The 22,059-nt window shown below is 42.4% G+C and overlaps 1 protein-coding gene across 1 annotated transcript in view; it reads left to right on the top strand.

Moving 5' to 3' along the window:
- Positions 1-6,457: 6,457 nt before the first annotated feature.
- The window catches only part of LOC118400326 (collagen alpha-1(VII) chain-like), a 102,016-nt gene continuing 86,414 nt past the window's right edge, over positions 6,458-22,059 (top strand). Inside the window, exons 1-8 of the mRNA XM_052474563.1 lie at positions 6,458-6,493; positions 10,221-10,293; positions 12,625-12,805; positions 12,994-13,150; positions 13,240-13,333; positions 14,100-14,258; positions 14,404-14,561; positions 16,770-16,899. Of these exons, the coding sequence (XP_052330523.1) occupies positions 6,458-6,493; positions 10,221-10,293; positions 12,625-12,805; positions 12,994-13,150; positions 13,240-13,333; positions 14,100-14,258; positions 14,404-14,561; positions 16,770-16,899 (988 nt within the window). The remainder of the gene's footprint in view (positions 6,494-10,220; positions 10,294-12,624; positions 12,806-12,993; positions 13,151-13,239; positions 13,334-14,099; positions 14,259-14,403; positions 14,562-16,769; positions 16,900-22,059) is intronic.

The raw sequence follows: 22,059 nt of genomic DNA, 5'->3' as shown, positions 1-22,059 counted from the left end.
CCAAGCGTCACGTCTGGAGGAAACTAGGCACCATCCCTACGGTGAAGAATGGTGGTGGCTGCATCATACTGTGGGGATGTTTTGTCAGCAGCATGGACTGGGAGACTACTTAGGATCGAGGGAAAGATGAACTGTGCAAAGTATCGAGAGATCCTTGCTAAACCTGCTCCAGAGGGCTCAGGACTTCAGATTGGGGCAAAGGTTTACCTTCCAACAGGACATTGATCCTAAGCACACAGCCAAGAGAACACAAGAGTGGCTTCGGGACAAGTCTTTGAATGTCCTTGTGGCCCAGTCCGCGCTCGGTTTGTACCCGATCGAACACCTCTGGAGAGACCTGAAAATAGCTGTGCAGCGATGTTACCTATCCAACCTGATAGAGCTTGAGAAGATTTGTGGAGAAGAATTGGAGAAACTCCCCAAATACAGGGTGTGCCAAGTTTGTAACGTCATACCCAAGAAGACTCAAGAATGTAATCGCTGCCAAAGTGCTTCAACAAAGTACTGAGTAAAGGGTCTGAATACTTATGTAACTGTGATATTTCATTTTTTTCCCGCTATATTTGCTAAAATTTCTAAAACTGTTTTCGCTTTGTCATTATGGGGTATTGTGTGTAGATTGATGAGGTGAAAAAAAGTATTTAATTTTAGAATAAGGCTGTAACGTAACAAAATGTGGAAAAAATACTGAATACTTTCCAAATGCACTGTATGTCCCAAATTAGAGGTTTGACTCATTTTGGTTGTAGGTAATGATAATAATGTGATGTACATTAGAAGGACAGATGCTGTCACAGAAGGACAGATGCTGTTGTCACAGAAGGACAGGTGCTGTCACAGAAGATGAAACCATGAGAGAATGAGAGGCAGACAGAGAGAGAGAGAAAGGGTGGCGAGCCAAATAAGGAGAGAAGTTGGAATATCAACTGAGAGGGGAGAGAAAGCATGAGACAGACCACTTAAAGGCACTTTATAGGATATTTACCACACTGCAACATTTGACTGTGGAAATGTGGATTATACAGTACCAGTCAAAAGTTTGGACACACTTACTCATTCCAGGGTTTTTCTTTATTTGTACTATTTTCTACATTGTAGAATAATAGTGAAGACATCAAAACTACGAACTAACATATATGTATTCATGCAGTAACCAAAAACAAATCAAAATATATTTTATATTTGACATTCTTCAAAGTAGCCAACCTTTGCTTTGATGAGAGCTTTGCACACTCCTGGCATTCTCTCAACCAGCTTCATGAGGTAGTCACCTGGAATGCATTTCAATTAACAGGTGTGCCTTGTTCAAAGTTAATTTGTGGAATTTATTTCCTTAATGTTTTTGAGCCAATCAGTTGTGTTGTGACAAGGTAGGGGTGGTATACAGTAGATAGCCTTATTTGGTAAAAGACCCAAGTCCATATTATGTCAAGAACAGCTCAAATATTCTTTGCCACACTTTTTGCAGTTTTACTTTAGTGTCTTATCCTAAACAGGATGCATGTTTTGGAATGTTTGCTATTGTGTACAGGCTTTCTTCTTTTCACTCTGCCATTTAGGTTAGTATTGTGGAGTAATTACAATGTTGTTGATCCATCCTCAGTTTTCTCTTATCACAGCCATTAAACTCTATACCTGTTTTAAAATTTGCCATTGGCCTCATGGTGAAATCTCTGAGCAGTTTCCTTCCTTTCCGGTAACTGAGTTAAGAATCCCTGTATCTTTATAGTGACTGGGTGTATTGATACACCATCCAAAGTGTAATTAACAACTTCACCATGCTGAAAGTGAAAGGGATATTCAATGTTGACTTTTTTCCCAAGTTTTACACATCTACTAATATGTGCCCTTCTTTGCGAGGCATTGGAAAGCCTCCCTGGTCTTTGTGGTTGAATCCGTGTTTGAAATTCACTGCTCGACCGAAGGACCTTACAGATAATTGTATGTGTGAGGTAATGGATGAGGTAGTCATTAAAAAATAATTTTAAACACTATTATTGCAAACAGAGTGAGTCCATGCCACTTATTGTGTAACTTCCTAAGCACATTTTTACTCCTGAACTTATTTAGGCATGCCATAATCAATCAAATTCAATCAAATATATTTATGAAGCCCTTTTTACATCAGCCGAAGTCAAAAAGTGCTACATAGAAACCCAGCCTAAAACCCCAAACAGCAAGCAATGCAGATGTAGAAGCACGGTGGCTAGGAAAAACTCGCTAGAAAGGCAGGAACCTAGGAAGAAACCTAGGAAGGAACCAGGCTCTGAGGGGTGGCCAGTCCTCTTCTGGCTGTGCCGGGTGGAGATTATAACAGTACATGGCCAAAATATTCAAACGTTCATAGATGACCAGCAGGGTCAAATAATAATCAAAGTGGTTATAGAGGGTGCAACAGGTCAGCACCTCAGGAGTAATTTAGTTATTAACTGATCTCTCAATAATCATTCTCATGGTAGCACAATGGTAGTAGTCAGTGACAAATATCAAAGCAAAGCCGGGCTTGGTTAAAACCCACATTGGGAGACCAAATTAGTAGCTGTAGATCAATCAACTCCAGTAGGAGGTGCTGCCCATCCTATAGAGTTTTTCTGATAGTGGATATAACATTGAAGATCTGACATTGTTTCAAAGATACAAATTCAACTATTTTATACAAGGTTTATATCTAAGCTGAAAATTTGTTACAAGGATGACATAATCCTGTGGTTGAAATTTCACCCTCACAAAATAGTTGATGACATTTTAATATGAAACAACATTGATTCAACCAGTTTGTGCACAACTGTGTACTTTCCAGCTGGTGTTTTATTTTACTTAACTGCCATTGACGTATAGTGTTTCAGTTGTAAATTAAGATCTAAAAGACATGTCTTATCTTTATCGTTAATGGTAATGGTCTTATCATAACGGTTTCTGTAAATAGGCTGTGGTCAGACAGTTCCATTACTTTGAACATAAAAGGAATAGCATGAATAGTATGAGGGTGGATTTGGTTTGTATTTGAGCAATTTAATTTTATGGGTGAGGAACCTATATAGATGAACTCAATCTGTCTGGGGTTTCAATTAATTAAATATGTTGGATGCTGTTCTTTTAGGCAAAAAGTTAAAGGAATGTTGTTTCTGTCATTTTTAAATCATACAAGGGGAACTAACATTTTAAGACGCATTATGCGTTTCTGCCCTCAAGACAATTCTCTAAAGTGGTTGTTTTTTCCCTGCTCCCCTATCTGAAAAATAAAAACACAGACTAATTGATGTATTCACATTTTAGTATTATTCCATCTGCTATGGACTTTTTAATGAACTGAACAGTGATGAGTAGCAATTTGGGTTTAGCTCTAAAGCAAAAAGAGGTATAAATAAACAAATTAAAACAGATATCACATTTACATAAGTATTTAGACCATTTACTCAGTACTTTGTTCAAGAACCTTTGGCAGCTATTACAGCCTTGAGTCTTCTTGGTTATGACGCTACAAGCGTTACACACCTGTATTTGGGGAGTTTCTCCCATTCTTCTCTGCAGATCCTGTCATGCTCCGTCAGGTTGGATGGGGAGCGTCGCTGCACAGCTATTTTCAGGTCTCCAGAGATGTTTGATCGGGTTCAAGTCCGGGCTCTGGCTGGGCCACTTAAGGACATTCAGAGACTTGCCCCGAAGCCACTCCTGTGTTGTCTTGGCTGTGTGCTTAGTGTCGTTGTCCTATTGGAAGGTGAACCTTTGCCCCAGTCTGAGGTCCTGAGCCCTCGGAAGCAAGTTTTTTATCCAAGGATCTCTCTGTACTTTGCTCCGTTCATCGTCCTCTCAATCCTGACTAGTCTCCCAGTCCCTGCCACTGAAAAACATCCCCACAGCATGATGCTGCTACAACCATGCTTCACCGTGGGGATGGTGCCAGATTTCCTCCAGACGCTTAGCATTCAGGCCACAGAGTTCAATCTTTGTTTAATTGACCAGAGAGTCCTGTAGGTGACTTTTGGCAAACTCCAAGCGGGCTGTCATGTGCCTTTTACTGAGGAGTGGCTTCTGTCTGGCCACTCTACCATAAAGGCCTGATTGGTGGATTGCTGCAGAGATGGTTTTCCTTCTGGAATGTTTTCCCTAACAGGAACTCTGGAGCTCCCTGACCAAGGCCCTTCTCCCCCCATTGCTCAGTTTGGCCGAGCGTTGCCTTCTGTGCCTCGACACAATCATGTGTCTGCGCTCTACGGACAATTCCTTCGACCTCATGGCTTGGTTTTTGCTCTGACACGCACTGTCAAGTGTGGGACCTTATAGACAGGTGTGTGGCTTTCCAAATCATGTCCAATCAATTGAATATACCACAGGTGGATTCCAATGAAGTTTTAGAAGCATCTCAATGCTGATCAATGGCAACAGGATGCACCTGAGCTCAGTTTCGAGTCTCCTAGCAAAGTTTCTGAATGCTTATGTAAATAAGGTATTTATGTTTTTTTATTTTTAATACATTTGTAAAAACTTGTTTTTGATGATGAAAACAATTAAATTAATACATTTTAGAATAAGGCTGTAACGTTACAAAATGTGGAAAAAGTCAAGTGGTCTGAATGCGCTGTAATATCTTGTATGTTTCGAAATTTGTCCAGCTGTCGATTGTTGAGATACAAGAAGAGCAGCCCGAGTTCTTCAGTGTATATACATACCAGAACAAACATTTGCACTTTCACAAACAGAAACAGGGTGACTTTGTGTTAGATACTGAGAGATTCCTTCTCCTCTTTCAGTCTCTTTCCAGAAAACTGAACTTAATCTAAACTTATTCAAATATGTAAATTCCACCCTTGCCAGGGGCAGGTGTGCTTGTCTATTTGTAGTGAACGCTAGGATGAGTAAGACATTGACTCATTCTTCCCGACCACAAGCCACAGGCTGTATATCTTGATACTGTGTGTGTGTGTGTATGTGTGTGTGTGTGTGCGCAGGGTTGGATAGGTTACTTTCTATTGTAAATGTAATCCATTACAGTTACTAGTTCCAGTCCAAAATTGTAATCAGTAACGCAACTTTTGCATTACCCATTATCAGTAACATAATCAGATTATTTTCTGTTACTTTTGAATTACTCTCCCATTAAGGGTCATTAGAAGAAGACAAAAATGATCCATCAAATGCATTTGGTGTGTCATCATAGTGGTCTCTGACTTATGGTCAGACTCACTCAGGTAGAACAAATGTAAAGGTATTGCCTATTCAACTGGTCTGACCAATCGGAATCAATGCTTCAAGATTGCTTAGATCATTCGGACTGGGATATGCTCCGGGTAGCCTCTGAGAATAACATTGACATATACACAGACATGGTGACTGAGTTCATCAGGAAGTGTATAGTGGATGTTGTTTCCACTGTGACTATTAAAACCTACCCAAACCAAAAAGTGATGGCAGCTTTCACGCAAAACTGAAAGCACCAACCACCGCATTTAACCATGGAAAGGTGACTTTGAATATGGTTTAATACAAACAGTGTAGTTATTCAGAGTGGAGTCGCAATTCAACAGCTCAGACACGAGACATATGTTGCAGGGCCTACAGACAATCTTGGATTACAAAGGGAAAACCAGCCACGTCGTAGACACCGACATCTTGCTCCCGGACAAAGTAAACACCTTCTTAGCCCGCTTTGAGGATAACATTGCCACCGACTTGCTGCCCGCTCCCAAGGACTGTGGGCTCTCGCTCTCTGTGGCCAACGTGAGTAAGACATTTAAGCGCGTTAACCCTTGCAAGGCTGCCGGCCCAAACCGCATTCCTAGCCGCGTCCTCAGAGCATGCGCAGACCAGTTGGCTGGAGTGTTTACTGACATTTAATCTCCCTCTATCACAGTCTGCTGTCCCCACTTGATTAAAAATGTCCCCTATTGTTCCTGTACCCAGGAAAGCAAATGTAACTGAACTAAATTACTATTGCCCCGTAGCACTCACTTCTGTCATCATGAAGTGCTTTGAGAGGCTAGTTAAGGATCATATCACCTCTACCTTACTTGACTTCCTAGACCCACTTCAATTTGCATAACTTCCCAATAAATCTACAGACGATACAATCGCCATCGCACTGCACACTGCCCTATCCCAACTGGACAAGAGGAATACCTATGTAAGAAGGCTGTTCATTGACTATAGCTCAGCATTCAACACCATAGTACACGCCAAGGTCATCATTAAGCTCAGGGCCCTGGGTCTGAACCCCACCCTGTGCAACTGGGTCCTGGACTTCCCGACGGGCCGCTCTCAGGTAGTGAAGGTAGGAAACAACACCTCCACTTCGCTGATACTCAACACAGGGGCACAACAAGTGTGCGTGCTTAGCCCCCTCCTGTACTCCCTGTTCACCCGTGACTGCGTGGACACGTAAGCCTCTAACTCAATCATCAAGTTTGCAGACGGCACGACAGTAGTAGGCCTGATTAACAACAATGACGAGACAGCCTACATGGAGGAGTTGAGGGCCCTGGTGAAGTGGTGCCAGGTAAATAACCTCTCCCTCAACGTCAACAAAATGAAGGAGCTGGTCGTGGACTTCAGGAAACAGTAGAGGGAGTGTGCCCCTATCCACATCGACGGGACCACAGTGGAGAAGGTGAAAAGCTTCAGGTTTCACAGTACACATCACTGACAATCTGAAATGGTCCACCCACACAGACAGTGTGGTGAAGAAGGCTGAAGAAATTTAGCCTGGCCCCTACAGCCCTCACAAACTGTTACAGATGCACAATAGTGATCATCATGTCGGGCTGTATCACCGCCTTGTATGGCAACTGCACGGCCCACAACCGCAGAGCTCTCAAGGGGGTGGTGCGGTCTGCCCAATGCATCACCAGGGACACACTGCCTGCTCTTCAGGACATCTACAGCACCCGATGTCACAGGAAGGCCAAAAAGACATCAACCACCCGAGCCACGGCCTGTTCACCCTGCATCATCCAGAAGGCGAGGTCAGTACAGGCCTCAAGGCCATCAGACTGTCCATAAGTCTAAATATTCCTGTTACATTGCACAACCTTCAATGTTATGTCATAATTACGTAACATTCTGGCAAATTAGGCGGCCCAAACTGTTGCATATACACTGACTCTGCGTGCAATGAACGCAAGAGAAGTGACACAATTTCACCTGGTTAATATTGCCTGCTAACCTGGATTTCTTTTAGCTAAATATGCAGGTTTAAAAATATATACTTCTCTGTATTGATTTTAAGAAAGGCATTGATGTTTATGGTTAGGTACACAATGGAGCAACGACAGTCTTTTTTTCACGAATACGCAGGACACGCTAGATAAACTAGTAATATCATCAACCATGTTTAGTTAACTAGTAATTATGATTGATTGATTTTTACATGATAAGTTTAATGCTAGCTAGCAACTTACCTTGGCTTCCTGCATTCGCGTAACAGGCAAGCTCCTTGTGGAGTGCAATGTAATCAGGTGCTTAGAGTGTTGGACTATTTAACTGTAAGGTTGCAAGATTGAATCCCGGAGCTGACAAGGTAAAAATCTGTAATTCTGCCCCTGAACAAGGCAGTTAACCCACCGATCCTAGGCCGTCATTGAAAATAAGAATGTGTTCTTAACTGACTTGTCGGCCAAATCGGTATCCAAAAATACCGATATCCGATTGTTATGAAAACTTGAAATCGCCCCTAATTAATCGGCCATTCCGATTTAATCGGTCGACCTTTAGTACAGAGGCCCATTATCAGCAACCATCACTCCTGTGTTCCAATGGAACGTTGTGTTAGCTAATTCAAGTTCATCATTTTAAGTCTTATTGATCATTAGAAAACCATTTTGGAATTGTGTTAGCACAGCTGAAAACTGTTGTGGTAATTAAAGTAGCAATAACACTGACCTTCTTTAGACTAGTGGAGTATCTGGAGCATCAGCATTTGTGCGTTCGATTACAGGCTCAAAATGGCCAGAAACAAATACCTTTCTTCTGAAACTCAGTCTATTCTTGTTCTGAGAAATGAAGGCTATTCCATGCAAGAAATTGCCAAGTACAAACTGTCTCTAACCAGAATAGAAAAAGGAGTGGGAGGCCCCGGTGTACAACTGAGCAAGAGGATAAGTACATTAGTGTCTAGTTTGGGAAACAGACGCCTCACAAGTCCTCAACTGGCAGCTTCATTAAAAAGTACCCGCAAAACACCAGTCTAAATGTCTCAAGCACCAGTGAAGAGGCGACTCCGGGATGGTGGCCTTCTAGGCAGAGTTCTTCTGTCCAGTGTCTGTGTTTTATTGCATTTTAAGTTAATTACATAAACATGTTTTTTTTATGTTTACATTTCTTATTTTATTGATTTCCCACCATTTTATAAGTCAGAAGACAGCCACCCAGACCTTCCTAGGACCATGCCAAAATCCTCTGGTGGTTGGCTACATCATTACATCCATTTATTTCACTTCCCTGCAACATTAGCTCAAAGGGGCGGCCCTTAAAAAAAATCCATCTCGATTGCTTCACAGCACAGACATTGCAAAGCAATCGCTGAATTTGTCTCAAGCAGGCAGGTCTAAATACATAACTTCCATAGCTCTACGATAAAGAATGCGACCTACACACATCCTTAAACCTAAAATAAGTAAAGAGGTGTGGAAGTCAAACATTTGTTATACGTCGGAGGCAGACACATTGCATATGCTCAGAACGACAAACTCAAGCCCTTTACATAGCCCATCTCTTCTTGTTTATAGGAGGGATGCACGCTGTTTAAATACCCCAAATGTTGATTTAAACATTTAACAGATGATCATTAGTGACTATCACTAATGTCATGATTTATTTGGTAAAGATGCCGAAATATTGTGGGCAGATGTTCCTAAAACAGATTGTAACTATATATGGACATATTATAAAGTATGAATCATATTTGTATATGTCTTTATTATACTTTTATTGTGTACTTTTTCACAGACATAAATGAACAATTCCAGGTGAAAGCCAAAGGTCATAGCTTTCTAGGGGGAATGCCACTACCTTAATAAAATATTGCCCTCTTGCTAGATTGTTGACTAAAACCATAGTGAAACAGTGCAAAACGGCTGTCAGCTCAACTGTTTTAAATGTCAACGCGAAAACAGAAAAGTGTCATAAATGTATTTTTCCGCAACATCGTTTCTGAATTTCAAAATAATCCAACAAGTAATCATCTAGTTTTTCACAAGTATCTGTAATCTGTAATATTTTTGCTTGTAACATAACTGATTACAGCTACAGTGTTTTTGCAATCAGATTACATGTGACTGATTACATGTAACAGTTACTCCTAACCCCATGTGTGTGTGTTTGTAAGGACTTAGTTATTTGTTATACTACACAAAGTAATTCAGTGTGAGCTTCAAGTGGTTTCCAGTTTAATGTATTTAGGAGTGTGTTAAGTGGGATTCCCATCATGACCTATTTTATGTAGCAGGACTCAGAAGAGCTTGATGTTTAGTCTGCTCTATGGGTTGAGCTAGTTCAGTAGTGTGACACACTATGCTACTGTAAACACCTACAGATGCTGGATGGTGATTCACTATACAGACCAATACATATACTCTTCCCTCTCTTCCTCTGTTACTCTGTACTGCCTATATATAAATGTAAACACATGTCATTTAATGGTTTGATTTTAATTTTGGTAGCCTACAGTAGTTATGAAAGAATGTCTATGTTTGTTAGCAAGTTTGTGTTGTTCCCTAGTGGTCAGCATCTGTTAGGTTCTTCGAAGTAGCTCTTCTGTTGTGCAGCACCTTGCCTCTTTTTGAGCAACCTTGTGGTGGAAAGAAGCAGCCCCTATATGAGATAGTCATGGTGGTCATGAAGGAGAGGAGAGAAGGAAAGAAGGCCATAAAGAACATTGGGCCATCTTGCTTTAGAGCAATGATGTTAACAAGAGTAGTTGAAAACGGCCTTTCTTCACTGAGCATGTTATTTAGTTAGCCCCATTGTTCAGTGACATGATGAGGTCCTTGTAGTGAAGTGAGGGGAAATAAGGCAGGCAGTAGACTAATGTGTCCCTCCACACTCTGTGACCCTCAGAGGCCTCACTGACTAAAGGACCGACACACTATGGGCCAGCTCAGCGTCTGACCACACTCAGTGTGTGTATATGTGTGTATTTCGCAACTCAGTGTGTGTGTGTGTATCTACAGTGTACATTTGTATGTGGATATGTATATAGTGTAACAGTTGTGTGTGTCTGTGTGCAGGTTGTGAAGATGTGGAGCTGGGTTTTCCCTGTGGCTGTCCTGCTGTCCTTGGTGCACCAGGCTGAAGCCCAAGGTAAACAATTAACCCTCTGCCTACAGTAGAACAACTACAGTGCCTTCAGAAAGTTTTCACACCCTTTGACCTTTTTCCACATTTTGTTGTTACAGCCTGAATTTAAAATGGATTCAATTTTGATTTTGTGTCAATGGCCTCTATACAATACCCCATGATGTCAAAGTGGAATTATATATTTTTGAAATATTTGTAAATTAATCAAATTGGAAAGATGAAATATTCAAAAATATTCAACCACTTGGTTAGGGCAAGCCTAAATACTTTCAGGAGTAAAAATGTTCTTAACAAGTCACATAATAAGTTGCATGGACTCACTCTGTGTGCAATAATAGTGTTTAACATGATTGTTGAATGACTACCTCATATATGTAACCCACACATACAATTATCAAAAAGTTCCCTCAGTCGAGCAGTGAATTTTAAACACAGATTCAACCACAAAGACCAGGAAGGTTTTCCAATGTCTCACAAAGGTAGATGGGTAAAAAAAACAGACATTGAATATCCCTTTGAACATGGTGAACTTATTAATTATGCTTTGGATGGTGTATCAATACACCCAGTCACTACAAAGTGGCAGGTGTCATTCCTAACTCAGTTGCCAAAAAGAAGGAAGCCTGTACAGAATGCAAATATTCCAAAACATGCATCCTGTTTGCAATAAGGCACTAAAGTAAAACTGCAAAAAATGTGGCAAAGAAATTAACTTTATGTCCTGAATACAAATCCAACACAACACATCAGAGTACAACTCTTCATATTATCAAGCATGGTGGTGGCTGCATCATGTTATGGGTATGCCTGTCATCGGCAAACATTAGGGAATCTTTTAGGATAAAATTTAACGGAATACAGCTAAGCACAGGCATAATCCTAGAGGAAAAGCTGGTTCAGTCTGCTTTCCAACAGACACTGGGAGACAAACTCACCTTTCAGCAGGACAATAAATAAGAAAATAAGAAAAAACACAAGGCCAAATCTACACTGGAGTTACTTACAAAGACGACATTGAATGTTCCTGAGTGGCCTAGTTGCAGTTTTGATTTAAATCGGTTTTAAAATCTACGTCAAGACTTGAAAATGGCTCTAGCAATGATCAACAACCAACTTGACAGAGCTTGAAGAATATTTTTAAAGTAATAATGTGCAAACATTGTACAATCCTGTTGTGCAAAGCTCTTAGAGACATACTCAGAAAGATTCACATCTGTAATTGCTGCCAAAGGTGATTCTAACATTTGTAACATGTTTCACTTTGTCATTATGGGGTGTTGTGTGATGTTTTTTATTGATTTAATCAATTTTGAATTCAGGCTGTAACACAACAAAATGTGAATAAGTCAAGGGGTATTCATTCTTTCTTAAGACACTTTATCTATTCTAAGCCACACTATACATTCAGTGGCCAGTTTATTAAGTACACCACCCCATTCACAAAAATTGTTCGCTCCTACAGACAGTGAGCCATGTGGCCGTGGCATTCTATATAAATCAGGCAGACATGCATCAAGGCATTACTTTTCAATTTAACATTAGAATGGGCAAGACAAGTGAACTAAGCGACTTTGAGCCTGGTATGATCGTCGGTGCCAGGCGTACCGGTTCCAGTATCACAGAAACGTCTTGCCTCCTCGGCTTTTCATGCACGACAGTGTCTAGAGTTTACCGACAATGGTGTGACAAACAAAAAACATCCAGATAGCGGCAGTCCGAAAACAGCTCATTGATGAGAGGTCGAAGGAGAGTGTCAAGAATCGTGCAAGCTAGCGACAAACAGGCAAATAATGGTACAATACAACAGTGGTATGCAGAATGGCATCGCAGAACGCACAACTCGTTCGTCCTTATCACGGATGGGCTATTGCAGCAGACAACCACACCGGGTTCCACTTCTGTCAGCTAAAAACAAGAAGCGGCTCCAGTGGACACGTGCTCACCAAGACTGGACAATTGAGGAGTGGAAAAACATTGCCTTGTCTGACGAATCCCGGTTCCTGTTGCGCCATACTGATGGCAGTGTCAGGATTTGGTGGAAGCAGCATGAGTCCATGCCCTCATGTAATGGTGTAATGGTGTGGGGAATGTTTTCCTGCACAGGTTAGGTCCCTTGGTACCAATTGAGCAATGTTTCCATGCCCTGAAGAATTCAGGCTGTTCTGAAGGCAAAGGAAGGTCTGACCCGGTACTAAATGGGTGTACCGAATAAATTGGCATGTATGTCTGCACTAACTCTCTACTTGCTTCATCATGGTAGCTTGCCCTACTGTAGCCCACATTTTAAACTCTCAGAGCTAAGATACAGAGACTCACTAATGCACCTCTCTTTAGGCAGGTGTAATAATGTTGGAGCAGCAGACATAGTCTTCCTGATAGATGGCTCATCAAGTATCGGCAGGGCCAACTTCCTGCAGGTCAAGGGCTTCATGGCTGGCATCGTCAAGCCCTTTACCAGCTCTGTGGGCCAATCAGGGATCCGCTTCGGGGCCGTGCAGTACAGCGACACCTCTAGGTCAGACACTGAGAGTCTTGTCTGTAATGTTTGTTTCTTCGAAAAATGATGTTTGTACAATACTTTCGCATTAACACTTGACTCTTCTTTCTTGTCTGCTACCAATAGTTTTTTACCCCCTTAAAAATGGTGAATGTTTTCCCCCAGGCGATGCAGTAGTTTATTGTTGTGTGTTTTGTCCCATTCAGGGTGGAGTTCACCTTCACAACCTACCTGAATGGCACTGAGCTGGTCAGCGCTGTGGAGAACCTCAACTACAAGGGTGGCAACACTCGCACAGGTGCCGGCCTCAAATTTGTCGCTGACAACTTTTTCAACCCCACCTCCATCCGGAACGTCTCAAAGGTCTGACAGAGGGATAAAATGGAGTGAAAGACGGACTATATTTTGTCCTGTGACAGACCATGACATATTTCTCTCTCTCTCTGATGTAGGTCTGTATACTGATCACAGATGGAAAGTCTCAAGACAATGTAAGGGACCCAGCTCAGAAGCTGCGGAGTCTGGGAGTGGAGATGTTTGCAGTGGGTAGGTTTGGGAGGACAAATCAAATGAAAGTTAAAAAAATAATTGAACCTTTATTTAACTAGGCAAGTCAGTTAATGACAAATTCTTATTTACAATGACGGCCTCCCGGGGAACAGTGGGTTAACTGCTTTGTTCAGCGGCAGAACAACATATTTTTATCTTGTCAGCTCGGGGATTCAATCCAGCAGCCTTTCAGTTACAGGCCCAACGCTCTAGCCACTAGGCTACCTGCATCCCCACATGCACAGAATAAATGCTTACTTGCAAGCACTCCTCAACAGTGAGGTACAAATATCAATATCACAATAATCAAAGTCGAATATCAGTCAGATAACAAAATCTAAATATTAACAAGTAAGTCACAAAGTTGTACAAATATGGAATGTGCTATGTAAATTATGACAGTTATTTACAAGTAGTAAAGTGAATAGTGACTTGATTGAGCAGCTTAAATAAATAGTAACAGCAATGATGACCATATGTGTGTTTGTGTGTGTGTGAGTGTATGGGTTGGGTGTGTTGAGAGTCAGTGCAAGTAGTCTCGTAAGGTGCAGGTGAATAGCAAGCAGGTCTGTGCAGGTAGTCAGCTCGGGTTAGCTAATTCAGCAGTTTTATGGCTTGGAGGTAGAAGCTGTCTCAGAACCTGTTGGTTGAGACCGATACCGTCTGACTTGCCACATTGACTCATTAATCCCGACCACAAGCCTCAGGCGGTATATCTTGATAGTGTGTGTACAGTATTTGACTGGTTGTTTATGTCTGTCAGGTATAAAGAGTGCAGACCAGACGGAGTTGGCTCTGATAGCCACTCCTCCTCAGAGGGACTACACATTCTTTGTGGGGGACTTTAAGCTGCTCAACACACTGCTGTCCCTGGTGGGCCCACGTGTGTGTTCCAGCTCAGGGGGAGTCTATGCTAGCGATGGTAAAGACACACGGCCATACATTACACTGGAACATATTCAGCTTAGTACAATACATTACTGTCTATTACACAATTAAAATCACCTCTCTATATTTATTTCCCTCATTGTCTTCACTCTCCATCTCTTTCTCTCTTTTTCTGGCAGAGGCTTTCTTCGGTCCCTCTAACCTCCAGTTCTCAAGCCAGACCTCTGATTCGCTCAGGTTCCGGTGGACTCCCGCAGGGGGGCCTGTGAGTGGCTATGTGGTGCAGTACACACCCCTTTCTGGCCTGGGCCAGCCAATTACAGCGGAGCTGCGTCAGGTGAGAACTGCTGGTTGGGTAGGGGGGTGTGGTGCTCATTCATGACTCAGGGGATGGGCAGCAGGCAGCAGCTCATACTATAAATGTGACCCAGATTCTAATAGCTCATTGTAGTTTTGGGAGCCTGCTACATGGCAGACAGACAGAGAGACAGAGAGGGATTAGGTTGAGTAGGAACATGTTTTAATGGGTGGATCTAGAGTTTGATTGAGTTTCTGTGTCTGTGCAGATTAAACGTTGGCTGGAAAACAGTGAAATTCCCCTTCTGTGACTGTGTGTGTGTGTGCGCTTGTGTGTAATCATGATTCATGACCATAATAATGAATGGCATACAGTGGGGCAAAAAAGTATTTAGTCAGCCACCAATTGTGCAAGTTTTCCCACATAAAAAGATGAGAGAGGCCTGTAATTTTCATCATAGGTACACTTCAACTATGACAGACAAAATGAGAAAAAAAATCCAGAAAATCACATTGTAGGATTTTTTATGAATTTATTTGCAAATGATGGTGGAAAATAAGTATTTGGTCAATAACAAAAGTTTATCTCAATACTTTGTTATATACCTTTTGTTGTCAATGACAGAGGTCAAACGTTTTCTGTAAGTCTTCACAAGGTTTTCACACACTGTTGCTGGTATTTTGGCCCATTCCTCCATGCAGATCTCCTCTAGAGCAGTGATGTTTTGGGGCTGTTGCTTGGCAACACGGACTTTCAACTCTCTCCAAAGATTTTCTATGGGATTGAGATCTGGAGACTGGCTAGGCCACTCCAGGACCTTGAAATGCTTCTTATGAAGCCACTCCTTTGTTGCCCGGGCAGTGTGTTTGGGATCATTGTCATGCTGAAAGACCCAGCCACGTTTCGTCTTCAATGCCCTTGCTGAGGTTTTCGCTCAAAATCTCACGATACATGGCCCCATTCATTCTTTCCTTTACACGGATCAGTCGTCCTGGTCCCTTTGCAGAAAAACAGCCCCAAAGCATGTTTCCCACCCCCATGCTTCACAGTAGGTAAGGTGTTCTTTGGATGCAACTCAGCATTCTTTGTCCTCCAAACACGACGAGTTGAGTTTTTACCAAAAAGTTATATTTTGGTTTCATCTGACCATATGACATTCTCCCAATCTTCTTCTGGATCATCCAAATGCTCTCTAGCAAACTTCAGACGGGCCTGGACATGTACTGGCTTAAGCAGGGGGACACGTCTGGCACTGCAGGATTTTAGTCCCTGGCGGCGTAGTGTGTTACTGATGGTAGGCTTTGTTACTTTGGTCCCAGCTCTCTGCAGGTCATTCACTAGGTCCCTCCGTGTGGTTCTGGGATTTTTGCTCACCATTCTTGTGATCATTTTGACCCCACGGGGTGAGATCTTGCGTGGAGCCCCAGATTGAGGGAGATTATCAGTGGTCTTGTATGCCTTCCATTTCCTAATAATTGCTCACACAGTTGATTTCTTCAAACCAAGCTGCTTACCTACTACAGATTCAGTCTTCCCAGCCTGGTGCAGGTCTACAATTTTGTTTCTGGTGTCCTTTGACAGCTGTTTGGTCTTGGCCATAGTGGAGTTTGGAGTGTGACTGTTTGAGGTTGTGGACAGGTGTCTTTTATACTGATAACAAGTTCAAACAATTGCCATTAATACAGGTAACGAGTGGAGGACAGAGGAACCTCTTAAAGAAGTTACAGGTCTGTGAGAGCCAGAAATCTTGCTTGTTTGTAGGTGACCAAATAATTATTTTACACCATAATTTGTAAATAAATTCATAAAAAATCCTACAATGTGATTTTCTGGATTTATTTTTCTCATTTTGTCAGTCATAGTTGAAGTGTACCTATGATGAAAACAGGCCTCTCTCGTCTTTTTAAGTGTGAGAACTTGCACAATTGGTAGCTGACTAAATACTTTCACCTGAGTCAAAGGATTTGACAATCTGTTGCTATGTTTTGACATTGAATACCTATTTACAGCAGGAGCTTTGAATGTTGGCTTACATTTGTCAGAGGTGCACAAGTGCAATACTAGTCATGCTAGTTTTTATGTCTTTGTGATAAGGTTTGTCTAGAGAGTGCACACACACCTAGTTTCTCAGGTATAAACCAGTATCTGGTCAAAAACCAGCTGACACTGCAGCCCTCTTGTGAACCAGAACTATGCACCCCTGTCTTCTGTACTTACCCCTCTCTCCCACCCTGTCTACCCCTGCAGGAGACAGTGTCTGCAGGTCAGAGGAGCTTTGTGGCCAGAGAGCTGAAGTCAGGGACAGACTACCTGGTGACGATCATCGCCCAATACCCCAACAGTGTGGGAGAGCCTGTCTCTGCCAAGTCACGAACCAGTGAGTACACAGAGAGGGTGGGACAGAGGGAAAAGGGGAGGGAGGGGTAGGAGAGATGAGATGAGATAATTAGAAACCAAAGCACGAATAAGTGAGTACACAGAGAGAGATGGAGGAAGAGGGGTGATGAAAGTGGGGAAGAGAGGAGAGAGTGACAATAGCTGTTGCAAAAGCAGCAGCTACTCTTCTTGGGGTCCACACAAACCATGAAACATGATATAATACAGAACATTAATAGACAAGAACAGCTCAAGGACAGAACTACATATGTTTTATTAAGTCACACGTATTCTACATATCAATACATACACACAAACTATCTATAGTTGAAGTCAGAAGTTTACATACACTTAGGTTTTTCAACCTATGTTTTTCAATCAGTCCACACATTTCTTGTTAACTAACTATAGTTTTGACAAGTAGATTAGGACATCTACTTTGTTCACATACACTAAAGAAGTGTACATACACTAAGTTGACTGTGCCTTTAAACAGCTTGGAAAATTCCAGAAAATGATGTCATGGCTTTAGAAGCTTCTGATTGACTCAAATGATGTCTGTGAATGTATTTCAAGACATACCTTCAAATTCAGTGCCTCTTTGCTTGACATCATGGGAAAATCAAAATAAATCGGCCAAGACCTCAGAAAAAATTGTAGACCTCCACAAGTCTGGTTCATCCTTGGGGCAATTTCCAAATGCCTAAAGGTACCAAGTTCATCTGTACAAACAATAGTTCGCAAGTATAAACACCATGGGACCACGCAGCCGACAGACGCATTCTGTCTCCTAGAGATGAACGTATTTTGGTGTTTCGAAAAATGCAAATCAATCCCAGAACAACAGCAAAGGACCATGTGAAGTACTGGAGGAAACGGGTACAAAAGCATCTATATCCACAGTAAAAACAAGTCCTATATTGACATAACCTGGAAGGCCGCTCAGCAAGGAAGAAGCCACTGCTCCAAAACCGCCATAAAAAAGCCAGACTACAGTTTGCAACTGCACATGGGGACAAAGATTGTACTTTTTTGAGAAATGTCCTCTGGTCTGATGCAACAAAAATAGAACTGTTTGGGCATAATGACCATCGTTATGTTTGGAGGAAAAAGGGGGAGGCTTGCAACCCGAAGAACACCATCCCAACCGTGAAGCACAGGGGTGGCAGCATCGTGTTGTGTGGGTACTTTGCTGCAGGAGAGACTGGTGCACTTCACAAAATAAATGGCATCATGAGGAAAGAAAATGATGTGGATATATTAAAGTAACATCTCAAGAGGTCAGTCAGGAAGTTAAAGCTGGGTCACAAATGGGTCTTCCAAATGGACAATGACCGCAAGCATACTTCCGAAGAGGTTGCAAAATGGCTTAAGGACAACAAAGTCAAGGTATTGGAGTGGCCATCACAAAGCCCTGACCTCAATCCAATAGAACATTTGTGGGCAGAACTGAAAAAGCGTGTGCGAGCAAGGAGGCCTACAAACCTGACTCAGTTACACCAGCTCTGTCAGGAGGAATAGGCCAAAATTCACCCAACTTATTGTAGGAAGCTTGTGGAAGGCCACCCGAAACGTTTGACCCAAGTTAAACCATTTTTTAAGTCAATGCTACCAAATACTAATTGAGTGTATGTAAACTTCTGACCCACTGGGAATGTGATGAAATAAATTAAATCTGAAGTAAAACATTCTCTCTACAAACATTCTCTCTACTATTATTCTGACATTTCACATTCTTAAAATAAAGTGGTGATCCTAACTGAACTAAGACAGGGAATTTTTACTAGCATTAAATGTCAGGAATTGTGAAAAACTGAGTTTAAATGTATTTGACTAAGGTGCATGTAAACTTCCAACTTCAACTGTATGTCAAGTAGGGGAGAGGCATTCTCATGACCCATTCACAACTGTCTTGGTGTGTTTGGACCATCATAGTTTGTTAGGGATGTGGACGCCAAGGAATTTGAAGCTCTCTACCCGCTATGTGAATGGAGGCTTGCTCTGCCCTCCTTTTCCTGTAGTCCACAATCAGCTGTTTTGTCTTGCTCACGTTGAGGTTGATGTCCTGGCAGCACACTGTCAGGTCTCTGACCTCCTCCCTATAGGCTCTCTTCGTTGTCTGTAATCAGGCCTACCACCGTTGTGTGATCGGCAAACTTAATGATGGTGTTGGAGTCGTGTGGGGCCACACAGTCGTGGGTGAAAAGGGAGTACAGGAGGGGACTAAGTGCGCACCCCTGGGGGGCCCCCGTGTTGAGGATCAGCGTTGCAGATGTGCTGTTGCCTACCCTTACCACCTGGGGGCATCCCATCAGAAAGTACAGGATCCAGTTGCAGAGGTAGGTGTTTAGTCCCATGGTCCTTAGCTTATTGATGAGCTTTGAGGGCAGTATGGTGTTGAACACTGAGCTGTAGTCAAAGAACAGCATTCTCACATAGGTGTTACTTTTGTCCAGGTGTGAAAGGCCAGTGTGGAGTGCAATAGAGATTGTGTCCTCTGTGGATCTGTTGGGGTGGTATGCAAATTGTAGTGGGTCTAGAGTTTCCGGGATGATGGTGTTGATGTGAGCCATGACCAGCCTTTTAAAGCACTTCCTGGCTACAGACTATGGGGCGGTAGTCATTTAGGCAGGTTACCTTGGCGTTCTTGGGCACAAGGACTAGGTTGGTCTGCTTGAAACATGTAGGTATTACAGACTCCTTCAAGGAGAGGTTGAAAATGTCAGTGAAGACACTTGGCAGTTGGTCAGCGCATACTCTGAGTATGTGTCCTGGTAATCCGTTTGGCCGTGCGTCCTTGTGAATGTTCAGCGTGATCACGCAATTTGGCATGGGTCCTCAGATCATCAAAAAGTTATACAGCTGCACCATCGAGAGCCTCCTGACTGGTTGCATCACCACTTGGTATGGCAACTGCTCAGCATCCAACCGCAAGGCGCTAGAGGGTAGTGAGTACCATCCAGTACATCACTGGGGCCAAGCTTCCTGCCATCCAGGACCTCTATACTAGGCGGTGTCACCCTAGTCATGGACTGTTTTCTCTGCTACCACACGGCAAGCGGTACCGGAGCGTCAAGTCCAAAAGGATCCTTAAAAGCTTCTACCCCTGAGCCATAAGACTGCTGAACAGTTAATCAAATGGCTAACCGGATGATTTGCATTGACCCAGCCTTTTTTAACACTGCTGCTACTCACTGTTTATTATCTACGCATAGTCACTTTACCCCTATCTACATGTACATATACCTCAACTAACCTGTACCCCTGCACATTGACTTGGTACTGGTACCCCCTGTATATAGCCTCTTAATGTTATTTTAATGTAACTTATTTTCTTGCTTTAGCTTATTTAAAACACTTTTTACAATTTTTATATTCTGCATGGTTGCTTAAGGGCTTGTAAGTAAGCATTTCACGGTAAGGTCTACACCTGTTGTATTGGATTTGATTTTGATATACACAATTTACAAAATACAAATATGCAAAATTACAAACAAATTTAAGAAAAACAATCACATTTCTCAGCAAAGAGGTCCTCCATCATCTGCCAATCAGCATGTGGAACTGCCTGAGAGGCACCAGTACATCCAGTTGTATGGAACTCTGTTCCATGGTGCAAAGAAACTAAAAGCAGATTTACCAAACTCTGAAGAGACGAAAGAGATTTCCAGAGTTAGCCAACTCTGAGACCGGGTATGGTTAGTTGTACATCAGAAGGTTGTTAATTATGTTAGGAATGGTTGGAGTTTTTGTAAGATAGCTTTATAGATAAAATGGAGCAATGAATCGACTTACAAGACTTCAGAGGGCCAGCATACTTTCTGGTAAAGAATGCAGTGATGTTTACCGAACCTGTCGCCTGTAATAAAACGAGGTGCGCTATGGTAAACTACATCTAGCGGATTAATCTAATGAAGTGAAGAACCATATCAACAGTCTTTCTTTGCCATATCATCCTCTCTCTCCACATGTCTTTCCTAAGTCACTCACTTCAAATACTCCCCCGTTTATTCCCAATGTGTGATTCTTCCATGTGAAGCCATACCATCATCCTCATAGGATACGCCTCTCATCATCCTTATCCTCCATCTTCCCTTTATCTCTCTCCCTCCATTCTCCATCCCTTGTTTCGCAGAGTCTCTACCAGGGGTGTCTGGTCTTCGTCTAGTCCAGGCTGGTTTCTTCTCCCTCTCTCTGGGCTGGGATGCCCCAACATCACAGATCCAGGGCTATAGACTCACCTACGGACCCCGAGGTCAGACACATGCACACACGCACGTACGCACACACACAAACGCATGCACACATACACAAACACTTTCTCACACATACAGACACACACACAAGCTCATGAACATCCACATTATGACTACTGCTTACTCTGATCATACTCAAATTCTTTACGCATGAAGGACAAATACCACACAATATTCTGTGGGCCATGCCAAGCCATCTTGTTAACTGTCATTATAAAATACTTAACTCCTCACACATCTCTTTTTGGCTGGTAAGAGTGTAACAGAGAGCGAGAGGGAGAGAAGGGATAAGGATAATAGATAGAGAACCTGCAGTTGGCAAATTGAGACAAGTAAATCTGTGTGAAGATTTATGGTCAGGGTAGTATGCAGTACTTGTAACGGTTTTCTTGTGGTGAAGGAGAGTCGGACCAAAATGCAGCGTGTAGATTACGATCCATGTTTAATAAACAAACGTAAAACACGAATCAATACAAACACTACAAAACAAAGAACGTAACGAAAACAGAAACAGCCTATACTTGTGTAAACTAACACAGAGACAGGAACAAGGACACTAAGGACAATCACCCACGAAACACACAAAGAATATGGCTGCCTAAATATGGTTCCCAATCAGAGACAACGATAAACACCTGCGTCTGATTGAGAACCACTTCAGACAGCCATAGACTTAACTAGAACACCCCACTAACCAGCTAACTAGCTACAAGCTATTTAGTCATTGTTAGTTTTTTAACCTGGATAACACTCGCCAGTCCAGCTTCCCTGCCCCATCCACCCCTGCCCCCTGGACACTGATCACTTGGCTACATAGCTGATGCACGCTGGACTGTCCATTAATCACGGTACTCCATTCTGCTTGTTTGTTTTATCTGTCGGCCCCGTTGCCTAGTCAACGCCAT

The sequence above is a fragment of the Oncorhynchus keta genome, chromosome 21, assembly GCF_023373465.1.
Source record: "Oncorhynchus keta strain PuntledgeMale-10-30-2019 chromosome 21, Oket_V2, whole genome shotgun sequence".
NCBI classification, from domain to species: Eukaryota; Metazoa; Chordata; class Actinopteri; order Salmoniformes; family Salmonidae; genus Oncorhynchus; species Oncorhynchus keta.
This window is presented reverse-complemented; position numbering and strand designations above follow the sequence as displayed.